This window comes from Aspergillus japonicus (assembly GCF_003184785.1).
Source record: "Aspergillus japonicus CBS 114.51 unplaced genomic scaffold BO86scaffold_86, whole genome shotgun sequence".
NCBI classification, from domain to species: domain Eukaryota; kingdom Fungi; phylum Ascomycota; class Eurotiomycetes; order Eurotiales; family Aspergillaceae; genus Aspergillus; species Aspergillus japonicus.
The window spans coordinates 90,928-113,000 of record NW_020291723.1 but is presented as its reverse complement, the minus strand read 5'-3'; the positions used below and the strand labels follow the sequence as shown (position 1 = coordinate 113,000).

At 57.0% G+C, this 22,073-nt stretch overlaps 11 protein-coding genes across 11 annotated transcripts; 6 read left to right on the top strand and 5 right to left on the bottom strand.

Moving 5' to 3' along the window:
* Window positions 1–1,593: 1,593 nt before the first annotated feature.
* Window positions 1,594–2,523, bottom strand: BO86DRAFT_273783 (glycosyl transferase family 17 protein; the record flags this gene model as incomplete). Its single annotated transcript, XM_025667248.1, has 1 exon — window positions 1,594–2,523. A coding segment is annotated over one exon (930 nt), but the record flags the coding sequence as incomplete, so codon positions are not given.
* Window positions 2,524–3,995: 1,472 nt separating this feature from the next.
* BO86DRAFT_442253 (uncharacterized protein) lies at window positions 3,996–5,110 on the bottom strand (the record flags this gene model as incomplete). Its single annotated transcript, XM_025676298.1, has 2 exons — window positions 4,947–5,110; window positions 3,996–4,871 (listed from the first exon to the last, which is right to left on the bottom strand). Exons 1-2 carry the CDS (start codon window positions 5,088–5,090, stop codon window positions 3,996–3,998), a joined length of 1,020 nt encoding a protein of 339 aa, XP_025522815.1. The 5' UTR covers window positions 5,091–5,110.
* Window positions 5,111–5,787: 677 nt separating this feature from the next.
* BO86DRAFT_442252 (alpha-mannosyltransferase) lies at window positions 5,788–7,565 on the top strand (the record flags this gene model as incomplete). Its single annotated transcript, XM_025676297.1, has 3 exons — window positions 5,788–5,916; window positions 5,956–7,060; window positions 7,126–7,565. 3 exons carry the CDS (start codon window positions 5,788–5,790, stop codon window positions 7,563–7,565), a joined length of 1,674 nt encoding a protein of 557 aa, XP_025522814.1.
* Window positions 7,566–7,805: 240 nt separating this feature from the next.
* BO86DRAFT_393101 (uncharacterized protein) lies at window positions 7,806–9,874 on the bottom strand. Its single transcript, XM_025672951.1, has one exon. It carries the CDS (start codon window positions 9,555–9,557, stop codon window positions 7,878–7,880), a length of 1,680 nt encoding a protein of 559 aa, XP_025522813.1. The 5' UTR covers window positions 9,558–9,874; the 3' UTR covers window positions 7,806–7,877.
* Window positions 9,875–10,884: 1,010 nt separating this feature from the next.
* On the bottom strand, window positions 10,885–11,835 carry BO86DRAFT_236652 (uncharacterized protein). Its single transcript, XM_025667056.1, has one exon. It carries the CDS (start codon window positions 11,565–11,567, stop codon window positions 10,899–10,901), a length of 669 nt encoding a protein of 222 aa, XP_025522812.1. The 5' UTR covers window positions 11,568–11,835; the 3' UTR covers window positions 10,885–10,898.
* A 1,180-nt stretch (window positions 11,836–13,015) lies between these two features.
* Window positions 13,016–13,975, bottom strand: BO86DRAFT_348494 (SRPBCC domain-containing protein; the record flags this gene model as incomplete). The annotated part of the gene is made up of 1 exon (XM_025669319.1): window positions 13,016–13,975. A coding segment is annotated over exon 1 (627 nt), but the record flags the coding sequence as incomplete, so codon positions are not given.
* BO86DRAFT_236645 (putative versicolorin reductase) lies at window positions 13,889–15,130 on the top strand. Its single transcript, XM_025667055.1, has 2 exons — window positions 13,889–14,894; window positions 14,950–15,130. The coding sequence occupies exons 1-2, from the start codon at window positions 14,135–14,137 to the stop codon at window positions 14,985–14,987; spliced, it is 798 nt and encodes a 265-aa protein (XP_025522810.1). The 5' UTR covers window positions 13,889–14,134; the 3' UTR covers window positions 14,988–15,130.
* A 428-nt stretch (window positions 15,131–15,558) lies between these two features.
* On the top strand, window positions 15,559–17,462 carry BO86DRAFT_442245 (uncharacterized protein; the record flags this gene model as incomplete). The annotated part of the gene is made up of 2 exons (XM_025676296.1): window positions 15,559–15,703; window positions 15,772–17,462. 2 exons carry the CDS (start codon window positions 15,559–15,561, stop codon window positions 17,460–17,462), a joined length of 1,836 nt encoding a protein of 611 aa, XP_025522809.1.
* Window positions 17,463–17,822: 360 nt separating this feature from the next.
* Window positions 17,823–18,586, top strand: arp1 (scytalone dehydratase arp1; the record flags this gene model as incomplete). The annotated part of the gene is made up of 4 exons (XM_025673997.1): window positions 17,823–17,856; window positions 17,928–17,983; window positions 18,032–18,073; window positions 18,122–18,586. The coding sequence occupies 4 exons, from the start codon at window positions 17,823–17,825 to the stop codon at window positions 18,584–18,586; spliced, it is 597 nt and encodes a 198-aa protein (XP_025522808.1).
* Window positions 18,587–18,869: 283 nt separating this feature from the next.
* BO86DRAFT_393098 (MFS transporter) lies at window positions 18,870–20,482 on the top strand. The gene has a single exon (XM_025672950.1). It carries the CDS (start codon window positions 18,946–18,948, stop codon window positions 20,437–20,439), a length of 1,494 nt encoding a protein of 497 aa, XP_025522807.1. The 5' UTR covers window positions 18,870–18,945; the 3' UTR covers window positions 20,440–20,482.
* A 285-nt stretch (window positions 20,483–20,767) lies between these two features.
* BO86DRAFT_404235 (NAD(P)-binding protein) lies at window positions 20,768–21,927 on the top strand (the record flags this gene model as incomplete). The annotated part of the gene is made up of 2 exons (XM_025673996.1): window positions 20,768–21,726; window positions 21,792–21,927. The coding sequence occupies 2 exons, from the start codon at window positions 20,768–20,770 to the stop codon at window positions 21,925–21,927; spliced, it is 1,095 nt and encodes a 364-aa protein (XP_025522806.1).
* Window positions 21,928–22,073: the final 146 nt, after the last annotated feature.

Below are 22,073 nucleotides of genomic sequence, written 5' to 3'. Positions count from 1 at the left end.
ACCACAAAACCCCCTTACACAACAACTACTAAGCCACCGTATACTACGACCACCGCATGCAAGACGTTCACCGTCTGCGACCCGTGGTACAAACCAACAGATTCATGGCAAACCGTGGCCTCTTGATTCCGCTACACAAATTCTGAACAAAATGACCCAAAATGTGAAGAAAAGCAGAAAACCAATTTCCAAGGAGCACGAGCTTTGGGGATTATCACCATGATTGAAGCAAGATTGTGGAAATAATTTGGCTTTTTCGTTGTCTTTTGGCTCTATGTAATTTCTCTTGTTCCCGTCTGGTATTTGTCTTTTGGAGACTGACAAGCGTGCAACGCTGGTCCTGCAATGCTTTCCACTGACGGTTAACATGTAACCTAGTTCTACAGTGGTTGTCGTTGGTTCCACCTCGTACTAATGGTCTGCTGGTTTGTTGAAACAAAATCATAAGTAAAATATTGAAAGTGGTAATGACCCCGAGAACCAGTTCGTAATGCCATTGTCGCCCCAAAAATTATTGTGAAAATAGCACCTAACAGAAGTTTAATCTATGTAGCAGGAAAGCTAACATCTCGGGAATTGAACCTCAAACTCAGTCTCGATCTTCGTATTATTCCGTTTTCTTTTATGGAAGTAGAAGTTCCGGGTATTAATCCGACACAAAGCGTAAAATACCAAGAAGGAAAAATTGTTCTAAACTTCACCAAATATGATGTCCAGCCCACTCCCTCCTTCCCGTATCCCTACCGTATACTTCAAAATTGACTTGGCACGCACCGGCTGATCGAACTATGAAGCTTAAAGCAAGCTCAACCCCGGTAACGATAGAGTTCCCTCCGGGAAAACAAGCTTTACCTTCGACTACCTTTTTTTTCTACCCCCTTTATCTCTTTTCCTACCGTTCCCGCAGTTCCCGACCCTTCAAGGGCCCAGGAAGAGGGGGCCGGGACTGATGACGGACCCACGGCTCGTACCCGATCGTGTCTCTTAGGAACCCGTGGGTCTAGGGTTGAGGCTCCTCCGGTACTTTGGGTGGGTGCTTGATTGTACAGAATTCTGAACGTCCCGTGGAAGGGAGCAGCTGCGCGGCTCACTCTGCCGGCCTTGTGCTGTAAGTTCACCGGTGGGAGGTGTGGGATTGTGCGAGTTCCTTTAGGGCACGGGTGGGCGGAACTGCTCGTGTTTGGGGCAATGCACTGTGCTATAGCTATGGCGCTACAGCTGAAGTCATTATCGGAGAGTATGTCGCTAGTAGATTTTTTCAAGAGCACCCTATTCTTACCGTGGAGATTGTTAGGAGAAGAGGCTTGCTCTGGGTACTACGTTACGGGATAGGGACGATCATGATGGGAAGCATGAGCACTATTCACAACAAAGGAAGTCTACCTCGACTCGATAAGAACGATCGACAGAAGAGACAAGCGTATCACTGCACTTCTTAACATCATTACAAACAGGAAATAGAAGCCCCCCCCCCAAAGTCAAGCCATCCTCAAATAAATCCCTCGTCCTCCACAGTATCCTTAGCGGAGTACTGTGCCCATGGATTGACCCCACAGACACGGACAGCAAAGAAACCTACGGTGTTCACGCCACATAGTCCTCAAAGTTGGCATTCTCGGGATCGCGATCCAGCAAGAAGGCAAACCGGCGGGCATTCCGCTTCAGGTACTCGGGCACGTCCGTGACGCGGGCGACCCTCTCGTAGTCCTGGCCCTGGCGGTCGAACAGGTCGAGGCCGCGGCGCACGCGGCGCACGATCTCGCGCGGCTCGACGAATTCGGGCCGGTTGTACTCCGTGTGCGAGAAGCCGCGGATCTTCTGGACCAGCTCCGCGACGCGCGAGAAGCACGAGCTGCAGTGCCAGCTAGCGTTGCCCAGGTCGAGCCCCGTCGGGCTGCCTGCGCTGTGCATGCGCAGGTCCTCGGGCAGCAGGGTCCGCTCCAGCCCGGCGTAGACGGTCGCCTGCGGGTGGTGCCAGTCGGCGCCGACGTGATGCCACTGGAACGAGTAGTAGTAGAAGCGGCTGCGCAGCGTGACGCGCGGCGGGGTGACGCAGTTGCGGAGGAGGGTCAGCGTCTCCGGCCGCGGGATCTCGTCGGCGTCGGAGACGAGTAGGATGTCGTCCGGGTTGGGGCGCGCGGCGCCCAGCAGGGAGGGGAAGACGCCGGTGAAGAGCGCGTTGCGCGTGTAGGCCTCGCGCTCCCAGGTGGTGTTGTGGCGCAAGGGAGAGAGGTCCAGCGCATGGTAGAGGATCTTGGGCGCGAACCGCGAGAAGTTGCTGTAGTGTTCCGCGAAGTGCAGGGGCTTCGGCCGCCCCGTGAAGGTCTCGGTGGACTCGACTATCACGAAGTAGTCCACTTGGCTGTCTAGCTCGTGCATGCGGATCTCCATCCAGTCTAGCTCCGTGCTAAACGGAACCATATCGTAGATCTTGCGGCGCTGGGTGCGCTCGCGCCACGGCTGCAGGTCGTGTTGCGCGCAGAGGGCTTGTGCTTCGGCTTTGGGGAGATAGTCGTGGTGGTCTTGAAAAGAGGAGAGATTGCCATCACTTGAAAACAGGCATAAAGGGATCAAGAGGTGGGGTCTCAGGAAAAGGCATATCGTGGCTAGCAGCGCGGAGAGGAAAAATATTCGCCGGAGTCGTTTGCTCTGCCTTCTGGACGATGGTTGTGGAAAGGGGTATATCATGCGCTTCAACGAGTCTCTCTTAGGGCTCCTGTTAAAAGAAGGGGAATACATTGCAGCATCTAAAGAAACACCTCAGCTCGTGGAAGCTTTCACGCAAAGAATTTAATTAGAATAGACGCCTGGAGAGGGGGGGTAAGGAGGACGACACGAAATGATCTTGTACGCAATAAAGGACAGGCTTCATCACCGCGGGGTAGAGGTAGGGTATGATGCGTGGGATGGGCCTCTAACACTCAAGTGGGTACTGTACGTATTGTCAATTATGCTTCGTGAGCTTGATCACAAGACAATCCTAATACTGCTGGAGCTCCTTGAGCCAATCTCAGAGACCTTATTCGTTCTCAGAACCGATGAGTCTAGACCCGTCTCTTCCGTGTCGTATAATCAATCGATGGACCGTCGTCTTTGACTGTCGTCGACACTGTGACACCTGGAATCAAATACGATGCTCGAAAGCCAGTACTCATGTTATCAGGGCGACGAGAAAACTTTGTCCACCACTTTTTTTTTTTTTTTTCTTTTTTTTTCTTTCTGAGAAACAATGCTGGTTAGCCCGGCCTGAGTAGGTTTACAAAGCTGTGCTTGTTCCGTAGTCAGGGCTCTCCGGTTCCGAGATAAAAACTTGCATGCGCGATATGAGCATGAGTGTTTGGTCAGTGCAGTCATGACATCAGTCTTTTCTTTGTCCGTAAGGCTTTTGGGAGCTTTAAGCTTGCGGACACCAAGCTCACAGTTTCCATGGAACTGGCGGAAGTCGACATGGTGGATCCGCGATTTAAGCATGAACTCGGATCCGCGACCCAGACTTGACGGGCGCAGGCTCCGGTTGCCACTTTCGCGATTGGGGAAGTATACTGAATTGAGTTTCTCCCTAAGCAAGTCAGTCTACTGGTTCTTGCTGTTGCTGGAATTCCCGAATTATCACGGGCTGAGTATACATGAAAGTGAGAGGCAGTGATTGTGGGGTGGAGGCGTTCCACGCAGGGGACAACTCTTACTACTGTCCTGTACATACCCCGGGGAATCCTGTCTTTGGCTTGAAACTGTAGAACTCGTGTATACAGCCGTCACTGAGTTATCAGCCGATTCTTCCGAGTCACCGAGGCTATCGTACTGAGTGCAAGTGATATTTTGAATATCTCCGATCCCTGAAAATCCCCGAAGATGCCAAGATGAGCCTCTTTTCCAGAACCGTCCTTTCATTGTGCGCACCTAAAACGCCCTAAGCTTGGATACCAACTTCCCCTTCCCCATGACGGAATTCTCCTAATGGACTACATCCGCAACAAACAAGGCGAACAGACAAACTATTGTACAGCTTTCTTTTGCATGGCCGCCGTGTAGAGTGCCATGCCTAGCACCGCCAGCAGCACACCCAGAACACTCTCCGTCGCCACCGCGGTCGAGCTGCGCACCCACCCCAGTGCGATAATGAGGCACGTCTTGGCCTGGCCCACCACTGTACTAGTTACTGCGCCTGCGCCATTGATGACGTGAAAGGACGAGAGATTGATCACGCACGCGCACCCACCGCTCAGGAAGAGGAGGCCCCATTGGTGGGGTGTTATCGTCGTCCAGCCCGGGAATGTATCGGTGAACAGGGAAATACTGCCAATGAAGATCGCGCAAAAGGGGGCTTGCTTGGAGAGTAGCTGGATGCTCGAGATGTGCAGGCGCGAGTGGTAGTGCGCCACCCAGACCGTGTACAACGCGGAGCAGAGTACGCCGCTGAATGCGTAGATAATGCCCAGCGTGGACGTCGAGTCCATCGTCTGCGGGCTGTCGGCGAGGGAGCGCCGGCGAGGCATTACATCCGCATAGGTCACAAGGCCCACGCCCAGGCAGGCAGGCACGAGCGCGAGGGCCGCGTAGAAGGGGATTCTGAGATGGTAGAAGAAGAGATTGATGAGCACGGTCAGCGGGGTGAGTAGGATGCGCACGATCTGGTAGCAGACGATCGAACTGTGCGCCAGGGACAGGTTCATCAGGATGATGTTGGCGCACATGACGATGGAGAGGGGCAGGATTGCGAGCAGGGGGGTGTCTGTGGGTGTGATCTTGAGGATGGAGGCTCGTCGCACTATTTGCAGAAGGATCCCGGTGATAGTGAAGTGATACGCCACGAAGCTGAAATGGCATTTCCTGAAGGCAGGATCGGAGAAGATGGATTTATTGATGTAGACCTGGTGAGTCAGCCATTTGACGCTCGCTCTCTCCTGCTTTTCTCACAGCTGCGTTCCGGGCAGACCGATACTTACAATTGCAACGGTTGCGAAGATATTAATGACTATCCAGATCGTGGTGTGTCTGCTTGTCTCCCTGCGCCCGGTTTCTTCAGGGCTTGGAGATGGAGATGAGGCCACTCCGATCTCGACATGTTTTTCTTTCTCCATAGATGACATCCTAATGAGCCCGACTATTGTCGAAGACCTCTGGACTCAGTCTGGCACCTGGTGGGGGGGTAGATTGTTTCTGAGGCGATCGGGAGGAAACATTAGTGGATTATATTGTCTTGTAGCATCCGCTCAGGATTGGAGCCAAGTACGACCAGTGAGGTAATTGACTCGGTGGCTACTAGGTAGTTTGTGTCATTTTGTAGGACTGAATCGAAATCTTCGGTTCACGGCCCTGACGGTTGGCGTGATCTTTCAGTTTCTTTGTTGCATAGAGGTCCATTCTAGACCGAGTTGCGGGAGTGGACCGTCGGTCCAGCCACGGACGGACCAAGATCTGAGAAATCCTTCGTGTCCGAACCACACTTTTAGGCGCATAAATGATCTCATCAGTCGGGTAAGTGAGCCGTTGTAACTCGAGATACCATTTCCGGCTTCCCTGAGTACGCTTCCTTGTGGTCGATGGCAAGTTTCCCCCCCACATTCATGGTCTATACGACTCACAGGCTCGTAGTAGGGTCTGGACCGAAGTGGAGACGTCCAACAGTAACTGATCACTCTAGCAAGTCTAGCGTTGGTCGAGGGGTAGTGGACGAAGTCATGTCGTGACTAGGGGCTTATAGAGATCTACCCAACACCGCGATAGGAGAGACTTTCGGCTTCAGCTTCCATCTTTTCTCCAGCGAAATCCCCTATGCTAGGCAAGATGCTTTCACTTCCCTATCGCTGGCGTGGGGGGCTCCCCCTCAAAGTCCTTATTGTAACCTTCGTCCTTGTATACTGTTTCTGGTTCCTCAACGCGGCCTTGGCAAAGACCGAATCGCCCACTGGCGACGTGGACAGGGACGCCTCTTGGCCGACCTCCTTCGACAAGCCATCGTTCCGCAAGCCGTCGCATTCACTGCCGCCCCACAATGCGCTGGGGGATAGCCCTATCCGCGGCGACGGCGAAGACTCGATTGCCTCCGTCGCGCAAGTGCTGCAAGACATCTTCGCCCTCCTTCCAGATGAGGCCGATCGAAAAGATCTGATCGAACCGATGCAGGAGACGGGCGACGCCAAGATCCGCGAACTTGGCGCTCGCGCCCGCGTGTTCAAAGCCTTTCTGGAAGCATGGGAAGCGCTACATCTGAAGCTGCCATCATCGTCCACCCCGGGGCCCATCTTCGTCCGCGAGGATACATTGGCCTACCTCCAGCGCCACCGGGACGCGTTCGCCGCGCGGCTGGCCATGGACCCCCCTGACCTGATCCACGCCTACGACGAGGCGCGAACCTTCCTCACCCAACTCTCGACCGCCCTCTTCGACTGGACCCAGCCCTACTTTGGCCCCCTCATCAACCTGCACACCGAATTCCCGACGGGCGGGCGGGGCCTGGTCTTCACGGCGGGCAACGGGCAGGCAGTCTACCTGCTGACCTCGATCCAGTCGCTCCGCCGGCTCGGCTGCACCTTGCCCGTGGAGGTGCTCTATCTGGGGACCGAGGACCTGGGCGAGAAGTACCGCAAGCAGCTCGAGGCGATCCCTGGCGTAGTGACGCGGGACCTCCGCCCGATGATCGACGACGAGGGCTGGACGCTGCGCGGGTGGGCGGCCAAGCCGTTCGCGATCCTCCTGTCGAGTTTCCGGGAGGTGATCCTCATTGACGCGGACTCGCTCTTCTTTACTGACCCTGCTGCCCTGCTGGAGGAGCCGGCCTACCGGCGCACCGGCGCCCTGTTCTTCTACGACCGCATCTTCGCGCCCACCATGGAGCGGAGGCCCTGGCTGAAGAATCTCCTGCCGGCCCCGGTGTCCCAATCGATGCGAAAGAATCGCTTCTGGACCGGGCTGAGCAGTCATATGCAGGAATCCGGGGTCGTCGTGGTGGATAAATGGCGCCACTTCGCTGCCATGCTGCTCGTCACGCGCCTGAACGGACCGGATCGGGATGGTGACAAGGACGCCGGCAGACCGGGGGTGTATGATATGGTCCTTGGTAGGTTACGCTTCGGTTTTTCCCATCCCTTTGATTACTGGGTCGAGTACTAAGTGATAGAGCAGGAGACAAAGAGACCTTCTGGCTGGGCTGGGAGTTGATTGGGGACACCCAGTACGCTTTCCACGAGGGGGGTGTCGCGACGATGGGCCCATTGGAAGTGGGAGACAAGAAGGAGAAGGAGGAGGAAGAAGAGAAAGAAAAGGAGGACACGCAGTATACGGTCTGTGGGGCGCAGGTGCTGCATCTGGATCGCGCGGGGCGGCCGCTCTGGTTCAATGGCTGGTTGTTTCCCAAGGTCTCAGGCGAACGGCATCCTGTCCACTTCGAATCCTTCATTCCGGAACCCCCAGATGTGGCGGGTGACGGTCATTACGGTATCCGGCCCAGTAACGTGTTCTGCCTGGCCTCGAAGCACATCTCGAATTTCACGAGCGCAGAAAAGGCGATGTTGAATGAAACCATTGAGCTGGCGGAGGCGCTGGGCGCATTTGGGACAGACTAAGTAGTGTTGGAGTACGTCGGAGTACTCCGTGCTGTACATCCATATATTCCTCTATCTTTCTTTCTATCATAAATGCCTAATGAAACGCTGTAATGGTCGTGTTTGGCCGGGTCTTTGCTATCAAACTGGTATGAGGGGGAGGGGGGCGGGGGCATTCGCTGACCGGATGTCCGCTACACGTATAAGCTACCCAGGTAGACCAAAGCGCATGGAACAAGAGATATATGCTGGATCTCGTTTGCCATGTTCATAAATTGACCAAAGATAGTACGTAACATACATGCCAGAGTATGATGTCAAAGCCTGCCCTACTCAGAGTAACTGCTCGGTCACAGTCTCCCAAACCTTCTCATCCTCGTCCAAGGGCCCAAAAATCGCCGCCATCTCCAACAGCAACCGGTAGACATATATGGACAGGTCAATCTCGCGCAAGACCCGGCGCGACCAAGCGGACCCGGCCGCTGCAATCTCCGCGGAGAGACGCTCCCCCTCGGGGTCATTGATGAGGAAGTCCATCACGGAGGGCAGCTCCTCCATGCCCATCGTGACAGGGATATAGTGAGCCCAGGGAATCAGTCGCTGGTCGTGCCACTCCTCGAACCAGGTCTGCTTCAGCACGACGGCGGGCTGCGAGAGGAGGTGATAAAACCGGCAGCTCATGCTGTTCCCGTCCAAGTCGAAGAGATAGCGGAACTGCCGCTCGGCCTGCTGGGCCTCGAAGTGCGCGGGGCCCAGCACCCGCTCCATCTCGCTGCAGGCCTCCCCGTCGCACTGGATGTAGCCCCCCATCTGCACGTCGAAGGCATTCCGCAGGGCGCGGGTGGTGCGCCCCTCCCAGCCCCGGACTACTGCGGCAGCACCGCCGAAGTAACGACTCACCTCGAACACCTCCGCTGCCCGCTGCAGCGCGTGCACGAACCCCACAAACCGCTGTCGGTGGCCGTACCGCCATGTTGCGCGCAGCGCCTGGCCGCCGGTCGACCGGCCCCGCCAATAAACCGTCTTCAACTTGTCGCGGAAGGGGAACGAGTCCGTGTCCGTCTTGCCCTCGTCTGGTGCCACCCCGTTGGTCACGTAGCAGGGGCACGGAACCAAGATGTCGCGGAAGGCGGACATGCGGCCGAAGCTCAGGATCGGGACGCGCGCCTGGGTGTAAATAAAGCTGCTCGGAGAGGCGATAAGCGCATGCAGTTTCCCGGGCTCCGGGGATCGACAGACATCGCGCTCCTCATCAACCTGGCGGTGCTCCACTCCAGTGCAGGACTCCTTGACCAGCGTCTCAATCGAGCGACGTTGATGATCAACGAAGGTCACATTGTCGTCGGGGTGCATCCCCCCTGCTTTCGCGAGCACACGGGGCTCGTCAATGGTACTCAAGTAGATGAGGAACTTGCGGGGCAAGGCATGGGCGAAAGGGGCGAGGATGGTGGTCCATTCGTCGCCGTACAGAAGCCCACCTGAGGCATTGACATGACCATCGACGAAGGCCACACGCCGGGTCTTCGGCCAGTCGTCTTGGTACTTCTCGTTGAGCCGATGAAAGACGCGCCGGGCCTCGTCGGTCCGGTAGGGTTGGAGGTCGATCTCGATCTGATCGAAATCATCAATCACCCGCGAGTCGTGGTCCAGGGCGAATTGCACCCACTCCCGAAAACCGGGGGGTGGGGGTCGACCGTAGCGTCTTTCGTACTCGGCGATGGCGGCCTCGGGAGTGCGCGATTGCGCCTCGAGGAAATGCGCCATGCGCGACTGCGCGGCTTTAATCCTGCACCGGATGGCAGCACTCGATAAGCCTTTGCCGGCCTGAGCGAGCGTGCAGTCCGACCCGCTCGCCCCAAATGCCTCGTCGTGGCTGCTGAAGTGGTTCCAGGACCCTCCATGGTGCGATTGGAAGTAGAGTTGGGATGAGATCAGGATAATGAAGATGGTGGCTGAGATCACAAATGTAGCCTGGAAGCTTCGTATCCAGAGCCTGAATCGAAGCAGAGACATTGCGAGTGTTGATCGTTAACGTTCCTCACTTAATGTCCTAGTACTAGTTTTGAAGAGGTTGTGAGAACATGGGCGTTGGCTTTGTCGATAAATATATGTGTATGGCGGTGCGTTTTCGCTTTAGGGCCGAGTAAAAAAGAAGGAAAAAAAAAAAAGGAAAAAGAAGAAAAGAGATTTCAAAAATTGCAATACCAATAAGAAAGGTTATCTGTGTAACGAACATGTTGCATGGTGAAGTTCTTCCGTTCAAAGACCAGAGGAGAAGATATGCGCGTCATTAGATTCATAGGAACCATGGAGTCCATCTCTGTTGGAAGGTTGAGTGTTCAGGGATACGAAAGTGTCACTTACTTCTTACTAGCAGTTAATTTAACTTACTTTCTTACAAACCAGGGGTCGAGGGCTACCGTACCGCCACGCGGAATGCGGGAAATTGTGAGGGCATCCAAAGATCGGCCTAGACCTGCCCTAGTTGGTGCCCTAGGCACAAAAGCCGTCCTTCATTCTTCAACGAAGCGCCACTGAGTGCACGGTTTCAATTGTCCCTAGGTCCCTAGCTATACAGACAAGAGGATGTGACATCCCTGGGATTTATTTGAGGTTCTCAAATCGGTCTTTGGTGTCTGATTACCTTTACCACTAGACCCGTGGAGTGATACTGCTTTAAGAGGTTAAGAAAAGCATAGAGCACATACTTCCTCTACCGGTGCGTGTCTGAGTTCCCATCATAGCGGGCTTGAGGGCCAGTTGACCAGATCGCGAAATGGCTACGTCCGAGTCCGAGGAGGAGGGCCTCTATCAGACTCCTGAGCATGCAGTAAATGATAAATTGACGGTTGGCGCAGAACCACACGAACTCGACTTTGATCATACCTCAGTTGAACTGCCGTAGAGTAGGTAGACAGCAGCTGAAGACGTAGATACTCCAATTGGAGGCTCCCGTCTTTATCGTTGCACTACATGTGCCGCCGAGTATAACCCCCCCCCTCTTCCCTTTTCCCTCGCTCTCGTCTTGACGGTGGGATGCGGTCGATTTTGCTGCGCATTGTTGCTGTCGGAGACGCTCAGCCTCTCCTTCTCCAGCAAAGACTCTTGATGGCTCCCACGCTAGCGTTGAACAGCGTGCGCTGCCGTTGGGCTGCGGATGCTTCATTGATCAGTAACGCTGCTCGGGGAGAGGACAAACTACTAGGAACCTCTCACTATATTCCAACAAGAAGATTACCGGTCAAGCTACAGATCCTGCACCTGAACAAACCAGAAGAATGGTATCTCACATCTGACCTTGAACAAGTCACGATCATCACTCCATAAGCCAACCAATGCACCCCCGAAACCACATTAAACCACCAACGCTCCCACCACCCCAACTGCCATAACAACCCACCCTGCCTTTCCCACCCCGACCGCCGCGCCATCCCCGCGCTGCTGGTTCTCATACGGATCCTTCAACTGTCCCACCTCCCCCTGACTCACATTCACCACCGTATAAAACCCATCCAGCACCACCGAATCATCCGCACTGGCATGGTACAGCGGAGCGCACGCCTCCACCGCCGTCCGATTCTTCACCCCGGCCGTGCAGCCCTCCACCGTCCCCGTGTAGCAATACTGGTAGGCCGTGAAGTTCAGGTAAGCCGACTGGCCCGGGCGGAGCACGCGCGTGCCGTCGATCGCGCCCACGGTGGAGTCGCTGAATTTCTCCGTCAGCGTGGCGTTGCCGACCGTCTCGTCGACGACCGTTGCGAAGGCCGTGGCAGACAGGCGGGTGAGGTTGGTGCGGGCGATGTAGCGTGCGTCGCCGGCGGCCGTGAGGGCGCAGGTCAGGTTCTTGTTGCTGGAGCAGGTCTCCGCGCCGGAGACGCGTTGGGGAGGGGAGGTTTTCAGGTAGGCTTCATTGTGGTCCCAGTTGAAGACGGTGCAGTTGGCCTGGTTGGAGGATTGGGCGGACGTCAATGGGGCGAGGAGGAGAGAGAGGAGGGTGATGACTTGGAGTGATTGCATGTTCATAGGCTTAGATGAGTCGGAGATAGGTCTGCGATGGCTGCTATTTTTCTTTGAATAGTGAAGCCATGTGCCATGCGTGGTGGAGGCCTTTTATGCGGCGGTTGAAGCCCTATGTATAAGAGTCAAGTATAGATGCTGGTGCCGCATTGGCGCCAAGCTGTGCGCCCACGAGTCATTCAGGGCAACAACACAACACTGCCACGCCCTCTCGGCGTGCTGCCTTCCGACGTCATTATGATTGATTGTTGGGCATGTCAGGTACACACTTGAGCGCAACCTATCCGAGATCCGTTGGATGGTGGACAGATCGCCCGGCTGGCTCTCTCGGCATTGATTTAGTGCCGTCGGGGAGAGGCCCATTGCTACAACTTATGTAGCAAGTAAGAACGAACAAGCCAATAAGAACAACGCCAGCAGCCAACTAAATCCAGCCAAGACAAGCAGAGGTCATAAGATCTCGAGAAAGTATGTCAGCCAAGAAGCCCTGAGTTCATATCCGGTAGGACCTTGGACCTCCATATGCCCGGGCCGAGGGCGGATCAGCCCGCCCAGCCCAGCGCCACCCTCACAGCCTCACGGACTTTATCTTTGGGGTGGAGATTCATTGTGTATGTTTGCCAATGAAATCAGAACCGCCCTCCCAGGCGCATCCTCAGAAATACACCTTGCTCGCCAAGAGCGGAGCTTCAAGGCTGAACTTTCTGATACCCGATGATGAGTTGTATTGAGCACCGCCTCGGCATCAAATGACGATTGTATGGTGACTATCACTATCCACACCTCTGGCTGAGACTAAAGTTCTTTCCGATGGAAAGAATTGGTAAACCCGACCGGGAGATTTACTGGTTCATTGGATGGTTCTTTTCGAAATCTGCGTGGGGTATGCTGAGATGTGAGCCTGGTACCCTAGATTTTATATAGTTCGCTCCGATATTCGGGTAACTATGTTTCAGTACCTCAGTTTACCCAGTGAAAGTGGTCGAAGGGCTCCTCTTACCTCTAGGTCGCTACCATTTTGCCGAAGCACCACACCTTTCTAAGTTGTTAACTGACAGCCTTCTGTGGCTGCATCAGCCACACTTCCCAAGACGGAGCAACAAATCGGCCAGATAAGACAGAGCGTGGTGCCTCAGGCAGCAATATCATCGATAAGCCGACCGGGAAAGCATCGCATCGTCGCATTTCTTCTCTCTGACACACACACCACAACAGGTCTCACTCGACGCTTTTCTCTTTTCTTTGCTCCCTCTATTTGCATCTGATCTACAAACATCTAAAAGTATCATGTCTAGAAATGACAACACTCAAGGAAGAAGCCATATACCTGCATCCATGAATGCCACCCGACCGGCAGTGTGAAATTACATTAGAAGCCTCAGCAATGAGGAAAGATTCACAAAACAGGACATCATGAGGAAAGAAAACAATCTTGCCATTCTCTCTCATTGATCGACCTTCATCTCTCCTCCCTTTTCAACGAAAGCCGTCAAATCCTCAGCCTGCACCTGCAGACACGCCCGGAACTTCTTCCCCATGAACCACTTGACCACGTACGCCAGCGGCCCCCGCTGCGACTCCCACGATACCACCTGCGTGACGCGTTGATTTCCTTGTCCTTCAGTTTCCCCGCCTGGCGCCTCCTCCACAAATTCATGGAACTCATGCACCCGCTCCGCATATAGCAGCCACGAGGGCAAGCCCTGGCCCGAAGGATCGGTCGCCCACGCGATGCGCGCGGGTGTCTGACGCCCGTCCTTGGGCGGGTCGAACTCGGTCACCACCAGGGCCACATCGGCCGGCTTGGTCTTGGGTCCCCGGGGGTTCCAGTTGAGATGGATGGTCATCTTCGTGCCGAGGTGCAGCCGCGTCGACTGTCTCTGGTCAGGCTGCTCGCGGATGGTGGCCCCGGGGCAGAAGGTGTTCCATGTCGACCAGGCGCCGGTGTTAACCACGGCGTCCCATGCGTCGGTGGCGGGGGCTCGAATGACTGTTGAACTCAGATACGTGCCCCGAGACTCTCGCGCGGGGATGCTCTTGGTGGAGAGATCGAGAGTGGTGGGGTCGAGCCGGGGAGACATTGGAGGAGGAATATAGAAGATAGAACGGGGAGATGAAGCAGTACGGAGTGAACATATTGCGTGTGCGGTTGGTATTGACTGTTGGCGGCGGTATTTTTATGGATGCTGACGTTGGGGAGGATTTCGGACTCGATGGCCGGTGGAGTCCGCTCGACGCAGGCGTGCAGGATGAGATGTCGGACTACACTCATTTCCCTCGCAACTGATTGGGCCCTTGTTGGCTGAACGCTTTGGGGCGATTTCTGACCTGCCATGTTCGCAGCCTTGCGGCTGACATGGATTCGTTCGGAGAAGGATGTTGCTGGGATTGGCTGATTGTCCGATGCGGAAGATACGCGCGGACTGCTTGGCGGGCTGAGAGATTTCCATCGGAGAGATGTGATACTTTATATCGAGATGGATTGCAGACATATCACGCCACCCTGCATCGTTTACCTACACCATTGACAAGAAAATCATCTCTTCATCAAACCTTTCGCAAACTCAACCACAATGCCCACCTCCTTCGACCTCACCGACAAAGTCGCCCTAGTCACCGGTGCCGGCCGGGGCCTGGGCGCCGCCATCGCCAAAGAGCTCGCTTCCCACGGGGCCTCAGTCGTGGTCAACTACGCTCGCTCCGCGGCCGCCGCCCAGCGCGTCGTCGACGAGATCGAAGCCCTCCCCGGCAACCCTCGGGCCGTCGCCATCCAGGCGGACGTGACCCAGCCGGCTGAGGTGACGCGGCTGTTCGAGGCGGCCATCGAGCACTTTGGCAAGATCGACATCGTCATGTCCAACTCCGGGATGGAGGCCTTCTCCGCCGAGGAGGACGTGACCGCGGAGTTGTACGACGAGGTGTTTGGGTTGAACACGCGGGCCCAGTTCTTCGTCGCCCAGCACGCCCTCAAGTACGGCAGCCACGGCGGCCGCCTGATCCTGACCTCCTCCGTCGCTGCCCAGATGACCGGCGTCAAGAACCACGCCCTGTACGCCGGCTCCAAGGCCGCCGTCGAGGGCTTCACTCGCAGCTTCGCCGCCGACTGCGGCCCCAAGAAGATGACCGTCAACGCCGTCGCCCCCGGCGGCATCTACACCGATATGTACCTCGAGAACTCGTGGCACTACGCCCCCAATGGCTACCCCGGCATGCCCATCGAGCAGATCGACAAGGGCATTGCCAGTCTGTGTCCGCTGGGCCGCACGGGCAAGCCCCTCGATGTCGCACGGGTGGTTGCCTTTTTGAGCTCGGCAGAGGGCGAGTGGATCAACGGTGTGTATTTCTTCTCGAGTCGGTCCAACGAATGCTAATGTTTTGACGCGAATAGGTCAGGTGATTAAATTGACTGGTGGTTCCAGTGCGTAAGGGAGATACATGGTAGCTGGTGCGGTTTTGCTTTCTAGTTTCTTGATTTTGCTGCTTCTAGAGAAGTGTACATGGCCTGTCTTCAATGTCGCGCACGAAACGAATGTAAATGGACGGACACGTACAAATTGCATATTGTCAATGGGTTGTTTCTAAGCTTGAGAATGTAGTACCTTTACTGTTAAATTTCTCATCATTGCTACAGAGTGGCATGAAAAGTAGATTGCAACAAGCTCTTGGAACCGGTGTTCTCTGACCATTGTTGTTCCTTGTGCGTTCTACCTTCCAACGCTCGATGTGCTGCCCCCTACAGCGTCTCAACAGACATCGGACAAGGGACCCTTGTCAGAGGCTAGCCTGAAGCCTGAAGTGCCGGACATCGGACAGCCCCTCATCAAGGCCGGATACCGATGTCCGTCGAGCGTGGGATTGATCGAAACAGTCAGATGTGCATGATCCTGCCCGGGACCGGGTTGGACTAACTATAACTACAACCCGCGGCACATTCACTACCCAGTGCACACTCTTCCACCACCTTTGTTGATTTTCTTACCATTACCAATCAGACAAGATGCCGGCTGATAGCAAATGCGACGTCTTGGTCGTCGGGGCAGGCCCTGCCGGCTTTATGGCTGTTTTGACGCTGGCCCGCTACAAGGTTGACGTCCGGGTGATTGACGTGCGCCCTGAGCGCATTCAGACTGGCCATGCAGGAGGTGTGTTTCCTTCTTCCTCGTGTTCAGTCATTCCCAATGAGAACAAACAGACTTATAAACACGAACAGGAATCCAACCCCGGACGCAGGAGGTCCTGCAAACCCTCAATCTCCGTCACCAGCTTGACACGCGAGGCAACCATGTCAGCGAGATGGCCTTCTGGGCGCCCAACGATCTCGGCCAGCTGGAGCGCACCTACGTCGGCCAGGAGATCCAGACCACGACGCCCTACCCGTGGATTCTGAGCGTGCCGCAGCGCGAGACGGAGCGGGCCTTCGACGAAGAGCTCCAGCGCCATGGCTGTCAGGTTGATCGACCGGTCGAGTTGATCGATTTCGCCTACGTCGACAACGACGCCGAGTATCCGCTGCACGTGCGGGTCAAGCACCGGCACTCGAATGTCGTCTCGACCTGCCGCACCAAGTACCTTCTGGGCGCCGACGGGGCCGGCAGCAAGACCCGGCAGCTGCTGGGCTTCGACTGGGAGACGCACGGCAGCCAGGACGAGGTCTGGTGCGTGGCCGACGTGCAGCTGCAGAGCGACTTTCCCGACCTGCGCCGCCGCTGCGCCATCCGCGCCGCCCAGGGCCGCATGATGCTGATCCCCAACGCCCTGGACACGAACCGCGTCTACACTTTGCTCAACGACGAGGATCTCCGCCGGGTGGCCGAGCAGCCATCGCCCAAGGCCAACGGGGCCAACGGGGTCAATGGAGTGAACGGCTACGCGCGGTACAGCGACACAGCCCTGGAGGCGCTGCTGCGACAGCGCGTGCGCGACGTGGCCGGCAGCTACACGATGGAGATCGAGCAGATCCTCTGGATCAGCCAGTACCGGCTGCAGCAGCGCATCGTGGACCAGTTCTGGGACCAGCGCCGGGTGTTCATTCTGGGGGATGCGTGCCACACGCACAGCACCTCGGCCGCGCAGGGGCTCAACACCAGCGTCGCCGACGCCTACAATCTGACCTGGAAGCTGGCGCTGGTGCTGCAGGGGCGCGCCCATCCCGGCCTACTGGACACCTACGCCCTGGAGCGCCGCCAGATGGCGCAGGAGCTCATCGACTTCGACGTGCAGTTCTCGCACCTCTTCTCGCGCAAGGACTTCCGCGAGGACACCCAGTTCCAGGACACCTACAAGAAGGCGCAGGGGTTCACCTCCGGCGTCGGCCAGCAGTACCAGCCGGGGCCCTTGACGCGGCCCTGTGAGGAGCCCTTGGTCATCGACCATCTGGCCGTCGAGCCGCTGACCCCCGGCAAGCGCCTGTATCCCGTGGACGTCTACCGGCACCTAGACGGGACGCACCTCAACCTGCTCAATGACCTGCCGTCCAACGGCCGCTTCCACCTGTGCGCGTTCGTTGGCTCCGCCATCCAGGACGGCCGTCTAGCGCCGCTGACGGACTATTTGGCCTCGTCCGAGTCGGCCATCTCGCGGTTTGACGCGACCGGTAACCCCGCCTGGGGCTTCGAGGATATCTTCTACGCCAACCCGCAGAACCGCGATCGCATCGTGGATCTGTTCCTGGTGCACTCCGATAGTCGCCACGAGGTGCGTCTGGAGAACTTGCCGGCTCCGCTGCCGCAATGGAAGTACCGCATCTACGAAGATCCGCAGGCGGCGGGTCACCGTCTCCTGGGGGTGGATCCGCGAGTTGGGGCTTTGGCTCTCGTAAGACCGGACGGATTTATTAGCTTGGTGGTTGGGTTGGATGAGGGTCACAAAGTGACGGAACTTCTACGCGAGTATTTGATCTAGATGCATTACTGCTGTTGTGTTTGAGTTGGGCTGATTGATTAGAGTGTCGCTCTGATGTTTGTAGTGTACTTAGTTAAATGTTTCAGAATGTTATGTTGTAGTGCTCCTACGCTGCACCCAACAGCTTAGAATGCTTTGCTGTACTGCCACTCACATTCCTGGCATGCGTTGGATGGCTTAGGGCTCCGTTCAAGTCCGCCGCTGTCCTGCCACGGGTCGGAAATGCCTGACGGACCTTGACTGGAACTCCGAAGAATCCTTACATAGAACAGGAGAACTACAATACTATAAAACCATTCTTCTGGTCTACAGTTCGAAAACAACACTGGCATACTAGTGGTAACCTAATCCCAAATCAACATGGCGGCGAACAATCTATCCATTTCCTTCGAGGGTATGTGATTGATCACTTGCTACAGTTACTGTTAATCGATGGTCGTTGTGTACTAAAGTCCTAATTGCTAGACTATCTCCAACTGGAGAAATGTGCCTTCAACTGGGGCGACAGCTATGATGCCAAAGTACGAGCCCCCATTCCCTGTAACCATCGATGCTAACCACCAAACCAGGACTGGGACCGTCTCCGGGCCATCATTGCCCCAACCCTAAGAGTAAGTGGCAATTGCAACCAGTCTGTCCCGCGACTGACCCAGAACCAGATTGACTACCGCCTGGTGATGGACGACCGCTGGTTCTGGCCCGAGATGCAGGCCGACGATTTCCTGGCCATGGTCTCCTCCGAGGGGTTCCTGGGCGACCCCTGCGTGAAGACGCAGCATCTGCTGGGGGCGCACTGGTGGGAGCGCGTCTCCGAGACCGAAGTCATCGGCCACCACCAGCTGCGCGCTGCCCACCTGCGCTACACCGACGCCAGTCGGACCACCGTCAGCAAGCGCGGCCACGGCCATGCGACCAACACCCACTACTACCGCAAGGTCGACGGCGAGTGGAAGTTCGCCGGCATCCGGCCCCTCGTCCGCTGGAATGAGTGGGACTTCGAGCACATCTTCCGCGGATTGGAGTTCCCGGACGAGACGACGACGCAGTCCAGCAGCGGGGAGGGCCAGCAGCAGAAGCTGCAGTTCAAGGCGTTGCCGGCGCCGGAAGTCGGGGATGTGGTGTAAGGTGGCTGTTTGAGGGGATTGAAGAAGGGGGCGATGATGATGAGTGGTGGGAAAGTCCGGAGACTAGGCAGTTAGCCTTACATTGTCTGCATAGTCTGCATTAGTGTCAGATCAGTTGCAGGATTCGTGCCAATGTCCGGTCATACGGCGTTGAGGGCAGATTCCGTGGCCGGATGCCGGTCCCGAACGCCGGTCCCGCATTCCTGCCCTCTTCCCTAGCCCCCCCGTTGCTCGTAAACAATATTATTTCTATTCTATACTCTATTCTCCTTATTGTGGTCAACCTAGATTAACCTACTTCCTGCTCTATATTCTACCAGTCTTGATGCCTCCCCATGACATCGTTAGACCACAACTCAATGGCCGAAAAACCTCTCCCCAGCGAGGTTTCCTCTGATGCCGAAACCCTGCCACTGCCTCCTCCTTCCCCCAAAGATGGACGCCCTCCCTTTTCGCTAGGGCGAGAAGTCCTCTTCACCAGCACCCTACTCACCTGCCAGATCCTGGCTCAAGCAGGCATGGGTCAGGGGCTGGCCGTACTGCACATGATCGGCGATCACTTCCATGTCACCGACAACGGCGAGCTCAGCTGGTACCTGGCCGCGTTCAGTCTCACGACGGGCACGTTCATCCTCGTGGCCGGGCGGCTGGGCGATATGTACGGCTCAAAGCCCATCTTGATCGGGGGTCTCGCCATCTACGCGCTCTGGTCGTTTGTTGCCGGCGCCAGCTACTTCCTGCGCAGCTCCGACAAGCTGTTTGTCATTGCGCGGGCGTTGCAGGGCCTGGGGGCCTCGCTGATGCTGCCCAACGCGGTGGCCATCCTCGGTCGCACGTACCCCATGGGCAAGCGCAAGAGCATGGTCTTCAGCCTGTTCGGGGCCTTTGCCCCCGGGGGCTACATGCTGGGCGCCCTGTTTACCGCCATCCCCGCCCAGTTCGGCATCTGGGCCTGGGCCTACTTCGCTATGGGTTTCGCATGTCTGCTGCTTGCTGCTGCTGCAGTCTTCACGCTCCCTCCGACGCCCTCTAAAGCCAACCCCGACATGGGCGGGCTGGACTGGCCTGGTTTCCTGCTGGGGGTCTCCGGCCTGATCCTGGTGAACGTGGCCTGGAACCAGGGTCCCACGGTGGGCTGGGCGACCCCCTACGTCTACGTGCTGCTGATTCTGGGCGTCCTCGCCCTCGGCGCCTTTGTGGTCGTGGAGAAGCGGGCGACGCGACCGCTGGTCCCCATCCGGGCACTCAATTGGCACATCGTCTTCGTGCTTGGGGCCATCTTCCTGGGCTGGTCCTCCTTCAGCATCTGGCTGTACTACCTGTGGCAGTTCCTGGAGAAGCTGCGCGACGTCTCGCCCCTGCTGGCCACCGCGCAGAACAGCCCCTCCGCTGTGTCCGGGTTCGTGGCCTCCGTCGCGACGGGCCTGATGATTCACAAGGTCGGCGTGCCGGTGATCATGGTGCTGGCCATGGTGGCGTTCTTGGTCGCGAACGTGCTGGTGGCCACCATGCCCGTCCACCAGACCTACTGGACGCAGACCTTTTTCTCAGCCATCATCGTCCCCTGGGGCATGGACATGTCCTTTCCAGCGGCCATGATGATGCTCTCCGCCGCCGTGCCGCGCGAGCACCAGGGCATTGCCGCGAGTCTCCTGCTCACTACCAATAACTACGCGATGAGCATCGGCCTGGGAATTGCGGGCACCGTGCTGCGCTACACGACCGATGAGACGGATCTGTTTGCCATGTGTCGCCATGCGTGGTATGTGGGGGTGGGGCTGAGTGCGTTGGGCGTGGTGGTTTCTGTAGGCTCGCTGTTCTACGAGCGGCGGCATCCGACACTGAAGCATTGAGGGAGAGAATACCTGTAATTCATGAGATTGATAGGCATTGGAGGCATAGGTTGATCTTCCGTCACAGCGCGTACTAGACGCAGCTGCTGTATTGCCGAATAGAAACCGCTTAGAATCCTACGTGCATCGGCTGCAGACCGGACTCCTGCTCTCCGCTAAGCATGTAAGCATCGGACATCGGACCCTAGACCCTATCGCAGTCGTAGGAATGGACCATTTGTTCATCCAGGTATATGTCATCGCCTTCTCTTATCCCCCTCTCCCGATGACTCCTCCTTCTTCCTCATCCTTCCCCCCAATACCCAGCCCATCCCACCATTCACCCGCCATGTCAGCCAAGCTACAAGCCCAGGCATCCAAGGAAGCCGCCTTCAGCGCCTTTTTCAAGCGCCAGCTCTTCCATAGCATCCCCACCGTGTCGACCGACCTGCGCGGACAAGTCGCCATCGTCACCGGCGCCAATGTGGGCCTGGGGCTAGCCTGTGCGCGCCAGCTGCTGGCCCTGCAGCTGTCGCGGCTGATCCTGGCCGTGCGGTCGCCGCCCAAAGGCGAGGCCGCGGCGCGCGAGCTCCGCGCCGCCTTCCCGGCCGCGCACGTCGAGGTCTGGCCGCTGGACCTGGCGTCCTACGCCTCGATCCAGGCGTTCGTCTCCCGCTGCCGGACCGAGCTAGGCCGGGTGGACATCGCCATCCTCAACGCCGGCCTGGCGCTCAAACGCTACCAACCGACCACGAGCAATCCCGGTCCCGCTCGCGAGACCACCCTCCAGGTGAACTTCCTGTCCACGGCCTTGCTGGCCCTCCTGCTGCTGCCCAGTCTCCGTCGTTCCCAGGCTGAGTCTGATAAACCGGGCGCGGGCACGGCGTTGGCCTCCTCTCCCGGCCGTCTGACGCTCGTCGGATCGGACACGGCCTACTGGCTCGATGCCGCCGGACTGCTGCGCGGGCAGCCCTCGCTCCTGGCCGCGGCCAACTCGCCCAAGGCGTTCGACGGCCTCCAGCGCTACAAGCTGACCAAGCTGTTCGTGCTGATGTTCGTGGCCAAGCTGGCCCGCGACGTTGTCGCAGCGGACGAGGTGCTCGTCAACGTCGCGTGTCCGGGTCTGTGCAAGGGCACGGCCTTCGTCAGGGAGCCCGACGACAACCGCGCCAAGCAGGCCGTTGTCTCCGGACTCATCCGGCTCATGGGCCGGACTCCTGAGCTAGGGGCCAGGGTCTATCTCGATGCGGCGCTGGCGCAGGGCCCCCAGAGTCACGGCAGTATGCTGAGTGAAGGGCGGATTCTTCCGTACGTTGTTGCTTTCCAACCTTTCGTCGGGGGTGTTTGTGATGCTAACGAACTGCCCAACTTAGATTTCCGCCCATCATGTACAAGGAACCGGACTTGATGGATCGGCTCTGGAATGAGATCATGGAGGAGTTTGAGACTGCGGGAATGGGGAGGGAGCTGGCGGAGGTGGTGGGCCCTAGCCGTGTTTCGAAAGCATGAACGTTGGGGCAACCTCCGCTGATGATGACGCTTGGATCGTTTCCATGTGCTGTAAGCAGATCCTGCAGGATCTTAGATAATCGGAGGTCGAATCCTGTCCGGAATGATTATGCTTTGCATTCTCCTATCAGCTACTGTAGCTCGAG

Bases quoted from the DNA above. Each gene is read 5' to 3' on its own strand.
- BO86DRAFT_393101 (XM_025672951.1), bottom strand. From the start codon at position 9,557: ATGTCTCTGCTTCGATTCAGGCTCTGGATACGAAGCTTCCAGGCTACA.
- BO86DRAFT_236645 (XM_025667055.1), top strand. From the start codon at position 14,135: ATGCCCACCTCCTTCGACCTCACCGACAAAGTCGCCCTAGTCACCGGT. The intron at 14,895-14,949 runs GTGTGTATTTCT...TGACGCGAATAG, and splicing joins AGAGGGCGAGTGGATCAACG to GTCAGGTGATTAAATTGACT.
- BO86DRAFT_393098 (XM_025672950.1), top strand. From the start codon at position 18,946: ATGGCCGAAAAACCTCTCCCCAGCGAGGTTTCCTCTGATGCCGAAACC.
- BO86DRAFT_236652 (XM_025667056.1), bottom strand. From the start codon at position 11,567: ATGAACATGCAATCACTCCAAGTCATCACCCTCCTCTCTCTCCTCCTC.